At 38.7% G+C, this 11,612-nt stretch overlaps 1 protein-coding gene across 1 annotated transcript; it reads right to left on the reverse strand.

Moving 5' to 3' along the window:
• Positions 1-983: 983 nt before the first annotated feature.
• Positions 984-10,740, reverse strand: LOC139979591 (ragulator complex protein LAMTOR1-like). Its single transcript, XM_071990542.1, has 6 exons — positions 10,556-10,740; positions 7,149-7,222; positions 6,371-6,454; positions 5,469-5,546; positions 4,630-4,759; positions 984-3,621 (listed from the first exon to the last, which is right to left on the reverse strand). The coding sequence occupies exons 1-6, from the start codon at positions 10,595-10,597 to the stop codon at positions 3,523-3,525; spliced, it is 507 nt and encodes a 168-aa protein (XP_071846643.1). The 5' UTR covers positions 10,598-10,740; the 3' UTR covers positions 984-3,522.
• Between the last annotated feature and the right edge of the window lie 872 nt (positions 10,741-11,612).

Raw genomic sequence — 11,612 nt, forward strand, 5'->3', positions numbered from 1 at the left:
TACTACTATGGGGCGCCAACGAAGCCAAAAATAAAAATATCTGAAACATGAGCATTCTCTGAACATAACAGATAACTAGTATGCTCTGTGTCATATCTCAACCATAGCACAAAAGCTGGCGAAGAAGTTATCTATATCAATCACTTTTACAGAAGCCAGATACACAATATTCTGGGTGCTCCATAGGAACACACATACACAATGCAACCACGTGAAACCCTGATCATATGAGGCAACATTCATAACCAACCTTAAGAAAGCCCAGGATTCCTCACCAATCATCATAAAATGAAAACAAATGAAAAAAAAAACCTTAATCTAGTTTACATATAAAGGATTCTGGAAGCCAACCTATGTTGTATGGAAAAAGAAGACATTATTTTTAATACTCTATTTTCTAATTTGAGAAAAAAAGTTTATACCAAATTGGGAAATAAAAGAGTATTCAGAATGTCACTTATTGAATCTGATATAGAATTCGAACAACCGGAATCATTATCGATATAAATTCGTTATAATTAATACTATAAAAACCCTTTTTATTGCCCAAAATATCATCAACACTTAACCTAATTGAAGTTTGGTTGGCACTAAGTAGTAGCATCATCATCATCATCATCATCATCATTCTTTTCCTTCTTCAACAATACAGACTACATTTGACCAACCCTCAAGATTCTCTTAAATTATTAACTCCCAAAAATATTAATTAACGATAACATACCACGATTAATTAACTTAACTCATACTTGTGTTATTATTGTGGCTTTGTTGGCTTTGTTGTAAAAACATTCATCAAAACAAATCTATGAAAAAAGTATAGAAATTTAATGAAACTGGATAATTCAAATGTTTTCGAATGTTCTTACTCCAATGTAACCTGGGCAATGTTATTGATTACAATAATTGTTTTGTGTGACAATGAGTGAATAATATCACATCCTTTTTTGTTTTTAGAATCACACGTTATTAATTCTATAACATTTGATGAAAACGGATTCACAGACAATTCACCATCAGAGGAGGCTACACAACTATTTGGTCTGCCTTTCGAGACAAAAACCAGTATTTACAATAGTCCATCCACAAATAAACCAAATGTTTACAACTTCTGCAAATAGCTTGGAAAGAATTTCATCTGCATTTCAAGACAATGCAACAAGCATGTCATCCATTGCCTTTATTACCTAAAGGTATTTGAAAAGTTTTTTTTAGGGGGGGGGGGGGGTAAATCGACCTTTGGCAGATCTCCCATGATACAAAGTGAAAGTCTTACCTAATTTGTTAATAAACTTCGACAAAAACAACACACTTAAAGTGCCCCTGCGCTTTGAGACTAACTCTTATAACATAACTTGTACTTTACATATGTAACCAAGTCAAAAACTATTTACAACTATCAGTTTTATCAAAATAATCTATTTTTCTTTTTCAATTCAGTTGGTCATACCAATGATTATTCATTTATGTTAATTACAGTTGGTCATAACCAATGTTTTATTCTTTGTTCTATAGCTTTCCTATTCCATTGTATGGTAGTTTAAAGGTACAAGGCCACTCACTCTGCTAAGGAGATGATTGAATTAACATGAAAGAGTTCTGTTACCATCAATAATGACAATAGTGGAAATATTACACAAAAATGTGACAGACCTCATCAAAACAAAAATGGAACAAAAACATATAACTGATGGCAAGATGCAACACACATTCCATTACAAGCAAGCTCTCCCACCCCCACCCCCTCACTACAAAATAAAATAGTCAGGCAAGGAAACATTTTTGAACATTTTGAAGTATTATAGGCCATGGAAAACTGGATGTGCTTGGTTTAAAGGTAGCATTTAATGATATGTACTCATAGAATACTTTGATTCCAAGTACTATGTGAGATTTCACAGAGATTCTGGTGGAACTATATAAAACTGAGAATTAGAGATGGGCAAATTTGAGTAGTTCAGTAAGTCTAAGTGAACCTCCATAAAACCTGAACAGCGGTACAACCATAAGAAAGAACCATTCAACCATCCTCCAACTTCCTCAAAAAACACCCTCATCACAGCAATGCAAATCCCACCCCACCCCCTACCTTCTCCTTTGCTTGGACCAGTGCTCATCCTTTCCCATGGCTTTATCTAAAAGCAGGGAGAGGCACAAAATTTGCTCTTGCAGAAAACAGTGACATTTTGTGCCCACTTTAGGGACCACACCAAAAGTAGCTACAGTACTGCTGTGACTAAAATGAAAATACCACATTATATACATGTGTTTTGTCCGCCTGTTATGAACGTTGAAATATCCTGTTAGACATAGGACCTATACATAAACTCCCCCAAAGTATTCACATGTTTCTTTTTTTTTTTTTTTCAGTCAATCAGTTTTATGGGTGGATAAATCCATTGCTATTATATATGAATATATAATTGAAATTGTAGTGAGTTGGAAAATCCAGAACAGAGAAAAAACTTCCAGCCTCCACCGGGATTCGAACATGGGCCATATATATATATATATATATATATATATACATATTATATATATATATATATATATATATACATATATATATATATATATATATACATATTATATATATATATATATATATATATATATATATATTGTAGATCACATAAACAGTGCATTAAAGAGCCCCTTGTGGGCCACATAATATTTGCCTTAAACCTTCCAGACTACAATAGTGCCCTCATGCAAACCACCAAAAACAGCAGCCCCACTGGAGATACTGTGGCTATTCACAGGTCTAATTTACAACTAAGTCCCCCTCAAGGCCAATAGTCTTACACTACACTGTTTATAACTGTGTACCTTTGGCAAGAAGTACTGAACGGCACAGACGGATGCTACAAGTCTACACATGTGATCTTTGTTAAGGGCTGACAAACAAAAAATATTGCAAAAAAAGAAAAAATGGAAGCTTATATAAGAAGCCATACATAGTAAACATAATTTGGTAATTTCAATATTTCCTTCTAGATGTAAATGTGAGCCAATCCAGAGTTACAGTATCTTTGCTTTCCATATTAGACCGGGGTCTACTTCGTACACCCATTTCGGTCGACGCTGTCGAGTTCTTCACAAAGCCCGTACTCTGCTTGTAGAGTTGAAGGGCTTACCATAAAATAAATGCCAAGTCAATCTTCCAAATCATGAAATGAAAGAATGCCGCCTCCGTTGGACTCCTCAGAGATTCCACTTTTTAATAGTTAACTTTTAACTAGTTAACTGTTAACTAGCTAACTGTTAACAGGACAAATAAGACAGACGAGCATTGTTCTCATCTCCGACAGACAGGGGTCTCTTCGTCTCGTATTCTTGCATCTCGTCGTCATGGTTTTCTTCATTCTTTCTTTGGATACAGTAAACTCATGATAACAGTGTCGTACAAAAATACAAATTCCTCAGAGCTCTTCTCCCCGTTTTCCTCTCTCTTTTTTTCTTAAATACTCTTTTTGAGTCCTTTTCTCTCAAAATTGTTGCGTCCTGCGCTTGGCTCACCTCTCAATTGTCCGGAATTTCAAAATTCACGACTAAATCTTCTTTATGGTTCACTCTGATGCCCTCACAGGCGTTCCACATCTTCTCTGCTGTGTGGGTGATCTGGTGAGATGAACACAAAAAAAAATGAGAAAGTTATAATCTAAAGAAAGTTACCATTAGAAGCGATGATCCATGGTGTCTACATCTGAACTGGTCGATCGAAGTAAGACATGGACAGATATTCCTCTCATTAAGAAATCAAAGATTGAGATCCAACTACAGTACACTGTAATACAACCCAGACTTACTACGATGAAAGGAAACTATAATGACTTAAGACATTTGATTTTTCACTTCCTAAACATAAAAGCACCTCAACAAATTTTCCGGGTCCAAACATGTCCAAATACTAATTTCACTTCGTTTAGAAGTAATTTTCGAAGCATCTCAAACCATGCACGACGTTTAAGCTCCTTTCCAGAGCTACTTTCCTTATTGCACTTTTCAAACCTTTCATTTTTCTTTCTTTCCTCCAAGGCTTGTCCTTGTATTGCATTCATCAGTTGATGTTTTTTTGCTGAGCTAAGCAATGCTTATGAACAATTTTTCAGGAAACTACTACTGCAGGAACACTCATCAAAAGCTTACAAATTTGTTCAGGTTATTACTAGTATCATTATAAACTGAACAATCATAGAAATATGACCACTGTAGGATTTGCTGCAGTAGAGGAACTAAATAAAACTCACATTGTTTGAGCAACTTCCAGGTACCTGAATTAATGATGTACTTTGCAACATTTTTAAACTGAGAAAGATCTCTCAAAAACATAAGGCCCTATTTATCTTGTGTGTGTGTGGGGGGGGGGGGCAACAGGGGTACTTTACTTTGGGTTCCATAATTGGTACAAATTGTTGGCTTGCCATGAAGTATACAGACAATGCTATCTTGTTTCGTAACAATACAGTATGTGTAGAAACTCCTGTTGGTGACTAATCCACCAAAGAGGATGTTTGAGTTCAGTCACTTGTTAAGATTACTTAGACGGTTCGAAGGGAACTTAAAACTTTCACTAGCGATGGGATGAAAATAAAAGTTTAATGCCTGAGATACAAAAGTTAAACTTACTAGGTTGATATCATGAAGAGGAATTGGTTCAGCCGCTAGTACTGAGTAAGGCATGGATGTTCCATTATGAAGTTGTAACATATGTGACTGAAGCCTAGACGTACTCGGAACAAGATTATTTACTCGAGACCTGCAGAGTAAGAGACAAGTATATATATCAACAGTTTCACATGAGAAATACATTTCATGCAGGAAGGGGAACTCTCGGGAGAAAAGGGGAAGGATTGAATCAGAGACAGAGGGAAGGGGAATGGGAAGGAAAGGGAAGATGGGAAGGGCAGTAGGTCGCTAAATCTGAATCATGAAGTGAGGTCTAGGCAGCCAATCATATTGACAGGTGGAAGTTAAGAGGGTAGTGGGGGGTTATAACTGGTTACAAGCAAATTTTTCTTTTGGAGGGTAGGAGAGGGAAGCACAGATTTTATTTGAGGGGCCAGGATAGTTAGCCAATCTTATTAGAAGGGGGAGGGTGCTACTAAAAGGGAGGTTGGAAGGCGGGCTGATCCAGTGTTGATAGGGAGGGTAGGTAGTCAACCTTATTACAGAATGGGAATGATATTAAGGGCTCATCTGTTTTGAGGGGGAAGGAGTGACCTCATTTAAAGTAAGTAGGGTAGGTAGCTGATCTAATTTCTGAAGAGACAGGGTTGTAGGGTAGGTAGTTGATCTAGGAGTAGAGAAAGAGGATAGGTAGCTGTCTGCCTGATGTGCAGAAAACAGCACATTTTGGAATTCCCTTAGCTATTTGACTTTGAGAGAATTCCTGATATACAGCTGAATAAACTGTTACACTAGGGTTATTGAGTGGCTTGTCATTAAAAAAGATACACTTTACTCACCCATACTGTCTGGCCCTATCAAGGTATTCTTGTTGCTCCATCCTTCTAGATTCTAAAGCAGCCACATCTATGATATTACTGAAAAAGAAGTTCATTAATGTTTAAATATTGATAATATGATAATTCCACAACACTTTCACATAGACAGGTAGGAGAGTGTTACCTCTGTGGTAGTTCATAGATATCGTCCATGTGGATGTCCTAGTACTGTCGACAAAAATAGCTGAAAAGAGGGTTTCGAGTCCGTTTCACCTCGACAATGAAAAACATGAAATCGGTGATAGCTACTGAATAATCACGCAACAAGTACTTAACACTGGTTGCACCCCTTGTGCCTGTCAACAAAACTGACATATGACAAGTATAAACCTATATGACAATATTAATCTTGATGCTAATTGTCCATTTGAACACATCAGATTTCATGACTTTGACATGAATTTGAGATTTGCATTGCTGTAGATAGGGATGTGCTCAGGAATATTTGAGTGCCAGGCAGATTTGTGATCTACGTCCTGGGGGAGGGATCTCAGGGGTGGGGGGTTCACCCTCCTCTTTGGAACCTTTGCAAATGAGGTATGCTAAGATGGCAAATGGTGCTATCATTTTCCTATTCCGGAGCTAACTTCTGTGCCAAGTAATGGTGAACTTTGTTAAATTTATCATTTAAAAAAAAATGCCGGGCAGAAACATTTAAAATACTGTTTGTGCTGTGCTGCATTCAGAACTGCCGGGCACAGCCGCCGGGCGTGAGCACATCCCTGTATAGATATATGCTGACGGTATAAATTGGTCGGTGTATTAAGTCATGTTGTCATGGCATTATTCCAGTGATAGCGGACTCTTTGAACTACTGTATTACTGTAATACCCCTCTGATTGAATGCCTAGAGTATGACTTACTTGGCAGTGTTGTGTAGAATCTCATCTAAAACTGACTGTTCATCTCCTTTCTTGGGTAACTTGGGATGTCTATCTCCACCATCCCTGTAAATGATGGAGGATAACAAATATTTCAGATGAAAATGGACTTTCCACAGATTACTTGACATCGACTTTCAGAGGAAAACCAGCCAGTATGTAAATTGTGCAGATGTGATGATGAATATTAATGTAACTGGTTGCACTTCATATTATCAAATGCAATTAGCAAAAGTTACACCCAGACACACACTCAACTTCAATGAATCCATACTAATGTTGTTATACCGTATTGCATCAGGCCGGGGCTCGGACTGCACTCCCCCCCCCCCCCCGTGGAGTCAGCCTCCCCTTCCTCGACCAGGCTTGTTCCCCTCATCACAGAAATCTCATCATAAATGGAGCATCCATATTGTAATTAGTCTAATCACTTACCAACAACGACTTCTCCAAATCTACTGGTATTGAAATGTGTTTAGCTTGTGGCAGGCAGTATATACACCCTTCATAACGCCATTCACTATGGTACCACACCATGGGTACAGTACATCAGGAAAATACTAGTTTGTTTAAATTCACGGATATCAAATAACTGACTACATTGCAGTTCTAAGGAAAATTTAGGTGAGGTATTTTAGATGAAAATGCCTCTTCATATATCTTGGGCCGACCAAATCATAAAAATGGAACTTGGTTCTAAGATCTATTTTAAAAAGAGAGATGAGCATTAGAACTCTTAACTTGTGAGAGGTTTACTCACCCATACATTGGTTTATCTGGTGTCCTGCCATTAGCTGGTCCTAGTAATCTCTGATGCTCTGATTCCTCCTGTTCCTAACAAAGAGACAGTACCAAAGTTGGTTACGTTGGTTACGTTGGTTCTGTTATAAATTTTTGGTCAAAATACTTCATGGACATTGACTGGATACTCTAACACTTCAGAAACCAAGTAAAAGACATATAATATGGCTAAGAAAGTCTTGATTGAACTAGAGAGTGACTGTGCCCTATTGTAGCTTACTAAAACAAGACTTACCAGCTAAACCTATTGAGGAAGGAAGTACCCTCCTATTTAAGGATTATCAATATACTACATAACAACACATCAATTGAAAAAATATTGACAACGTTGTGTGTGGGCTGATGAATTGAATGTGTGCTTGAAGAAATAAACAGGTCTGATTTGTACACTATTTTGCAAAAGACCCAAATTACATTCCCTCTCCCACCGATATCTGATAAATGAGAAGGCACTACAAAGGCATGATGAAACTGCTTTGAAACCTTGCCAAAGCAAAAAAGTTTTGTAACTTTGTATAAACAAATCACTTTCTACGCCGATGAAGGTCAATTTCTCCGTACCACAGGGTAGTAGAAATGGACCAGTATATTTCACCTGCTATACTAGCACAATGAACACATGTATCAGTGATGACCAATTCCTCATTGGCTACGCCGATGACCACAGTATCCAGTGGCGGCGGAACCGGGGGGGCTTGGGGGGGCTCAGCCCCCCCAATAAAAAAGTTGAGGGGGCAAATGCATGATAAGCCCCCCCAATATTTACCAAGGCTCCGAAACGTACATCTGCCCATTTTTCAATGCATACTTGTCGATCTGTCCGATGCACACGTATACTCTATAGGTGTAATCATTTTAGTAATTGCTGGGGACCCTCGGCCCGTCCCTTGGCTATAGACCACATTGTCACCCCAACCGCGTCTTCACGCCCCGTGAAAAGTGGAAGCAGTGAGTGTGAGTACCGGTAGCGTAACACAACTTCGTCTTAGGCCAATGACTTGCCTCATTTCAGCCAGTTCTCCAACATCCCCTTACTTAGTGGTGGATCGAGCGTCCATATATACAGTCAGGGGCGGATGCCCCCCCCCCCCTGACGGACTCAAATGGACTGCTGGCGCCCTTTTCAGCTTTTTACTACTTTTTACTTATTCGCGATTTTTGACTATTTTATTGCGCTCTCATATACCTATTGACATTTGTCATATTCTGTTGGTGTAATTTTCCGACAAAATGGCGACGACACCTATTTATTCTCCGTTTATCTGCAAATTAGCAAGGCCCCGGAAAGGGTCATTTCCTGCAATCTCGGGAGTATCTTTTTACAAAAATTTTCTGTACGCTCCGCGCCAACCTGTGGTGGCGCTCCGTTTAGATAGTGTCGAAACCCCCCCTTACAGACCATTCTTGCTACCCCCCCCCGGCCAATACCCCTAGCTCCGCCACTGCCGTTACTACACTCAAAAACGTCTTTGCGAGTACACTACGAGTAATAGCTACTCTCTTATAACAACATCGTATATACAAATTACAATGTTTTTACAGACTTTACGTGCAATCTGAGAAATTGCAGGCTTGAGACCCATATTTTAGGGCCAGGTATTCGCAGCATAAAACACTCGGGAAGTGCCGTTTCCGGCCATCTGGGGGTTTGAAAAAACCCAAAATTTTCTTGTACGCTCCGCGCCAACCGATGGTGGCGCTCCGCTTAGATAGTCTCCACACATTAGCCCCCCCAATAATTTTTCCGTTCCGCCGCGCCTGACAGTATCTACTCTAGTTTTAAACCCGGAGATGTTTCTTCAGAATTTGAGTCAATCAGGGGTCTTTCATCAACTCTAGAAAATGTGAAACTCTGGATGCATTTTAACCGTCTTAAGATGAATGATGAAAAATCGGAGTTTATCGTTTTCGGAAGCAATCACCAACTACCAAAGTGCAATACAGACGTTTTATCCATTGGGGACACTCCCGTCCGTCGTACCCATAGTGTGAAGCTACTAGGTGTTTACTTGGATGAAACCCTCAATCTCAAACATCATATTTCCATGAAAGCTCGTGCATCAGCCCTCGCCATGTTTAATCTGAAGAAGATCCGGAAATATTTGGACAAGTCGACATGTCTCAAAATTGCAAATGCCATGATTTTCTCTCATATGGACTATTGCAATGGTCTTTTTATCAACCTCCCGGCCTCCACACTTCATCCCCTACAAAGGATCCAAAATTACACGGCTAAAATTATTCTCGGAAGATCAAAATATGATAGTGCCTCCGCAGCATTGAAGGAGCTGCACATCCTCCCCGTTAATGTCCGCGCCGAGTACAAGATCCTCCTCCTCGTTTTTAAGTGTATACATAATTCAGCACCAGCTTATCTGTCCGAGTTGCTGGAAATTAAGACACCTGGTCGTTCAACACGCTCGTCAAAGGGCATTCTTCTCAAGGTTCCTTTCACACGCCGCAAATGTTTCGCAGGCCGCTCTTTCAGCGTCACTGGCCCTAGACTTTGGAACGCTCTCCCCGTCGACACAAGAAATTCGAAGACCATCAGAACTTTTAAAGCTGCTTTAAAGACTCATTTATTTAAGAAATCGTTTTTATAATTGTTTTGTTGTTCAGCGCCATTGAGTGTTTTTACAGTAATGTGCGCTTTACCAAGTGTTACCACCTTAACCTTAACTACAATTCCTTGCTTATTATGATGAACAAAATATGGGACACTAAGTACCAACAGGACAACAAGGCCCCAACTTGGTCAGGCTGAGCATAAGAAAAGTTTTGAGAAAGAGCACCTCTAATGGCACTTCCAAGAGCATTGGATATGACCAGACTTTAACCCCCATAACTTGCAAAAAGATAGATTTTTGTTATTACCAAATTTGAAAACATGCCATGTAACTTTAAGAAACTGTTAACAACAGTCTTGGTTTTATACAATTATTTAAATACTGGTATGCATTTTATGACTTACAAATCTTAAATCTGTGAGTGTGACATAGGCATAAATTGCTAGGAACAACATTTGTGATGTCAGTGCCATACATACCATGATAACAACCTTAGGCCTAGTCTGGCCTAAATGAGAATATGCCTAATGTTTGGGCTTTGAGTTAAATTAGTGCTCGCTCAGCTCTTACTTAGCCTCTGTGCATATTGCATATACGTCAACTCAGACATATTTTGGTCTAACTTTTTAAGCTAGGATTCGACCTTCAGCATGTAACCATTACTTAGGCATACAGGTCTAATTGTATGAACTAGCCTAGGTTACATTAGGGCTCTGAAATCTGATAAAACTGCAACACTTGGGCATGCATTTGCAGAAAACAGCTTGTGGAAAATAATGTTATTCTCAGTTTCACTTACGACGGACTCTTTTGTAGAGTCTTTTCCGTAACAACAACCCATTTCTACAAAAAGCGAAGGTTCTTCAATTTGAAAACGACATTGACTTAAAAACTCGATTACTAACAACGTATCCTAAATAAAATTGGCACCCATGAAACCTTACATCCAAGCCTCATGAGAACGTGACTCACTACGGCTCGCGCAGGACATCGTACAATATGTAGCTGTGGTGAATAGCTAGAAGTGCCTTTTCGTGATATGGTCACAACATGCTGAGCAAATTTGCTTGACACAGCGAAACGTGAATAGGTTAACCAAATACAAAACAGGCCGTTCGACCGTCCTATAGTTTCACGTAAATCGATCAAAATTGTATGTTTTGCGATTCATTCATCTTGACGGTATATTTATATTCATTTTTTTTTGCCAATTTAAGCGGCATTTTACTAAAAACTTACATAACAGTGATTAAGTATATAAATTAATTTGTACAGTTGGCAGCAGCTCTGTGTTCTGGTCAGGATAGTATCTGTGCATAATTGTTGAATTCGTCATGTGATTACAGGATGCATTTCGCAATTGGTAGATTTTTTTCAGTAACCATTTTGCAAGCCTGAAAAGAAGAAGAAAATAATCCAATGACTTCTGAAATCTGCCATGCAAAAAGAATAAAATGTCTCTTCGAAAGAAAATTAATTTCCATACCTATGCAAACAAATGCAAACAACTTTATTATCACTAATGAACTGGACGTCTTCCATCATAAACATTTCGAATATTGTTCTTTAGAAAAGAACATTTTCGTTCTTCAGTTTTGTGTGCAATGCAAATACAAACAGTTAGTATTTCTTGCAGGAAATTGTACTATACTATTCATGATTCAACACGCTAGTGTGCTATACAGGACTCAAAGGAAGGGACCGAGGACAAAAGTTATGGGATGCTCATAGATCATGAGGGTGAGGGAAGGAGTTTGAACTGGGCAAGGATCGCATCATGGAGAAGCTTATTAATCAAACCTAATGAAATCATTCGAAAAAGAAAGCAAGAATAAGGACTGATTGAAGGCTACGAA

The sequence above is a fragment of the Apostichopus japonicus genome, chromosome 14 (assembly GCF_037975245.1).
Source record: "Apostichopus japonicus isolate 1M-3 chromosome 14, ASM3797524v1, whole genome shotgun sequence".
NCBI classification, from domain to species: domain Eukaryota; kingdom Metazoa; phylum Echinodermata; class Holothuroidea; order Aspidochirotida; family Stichopodidae; genus Apostichopus; species Apostichopus japonicus.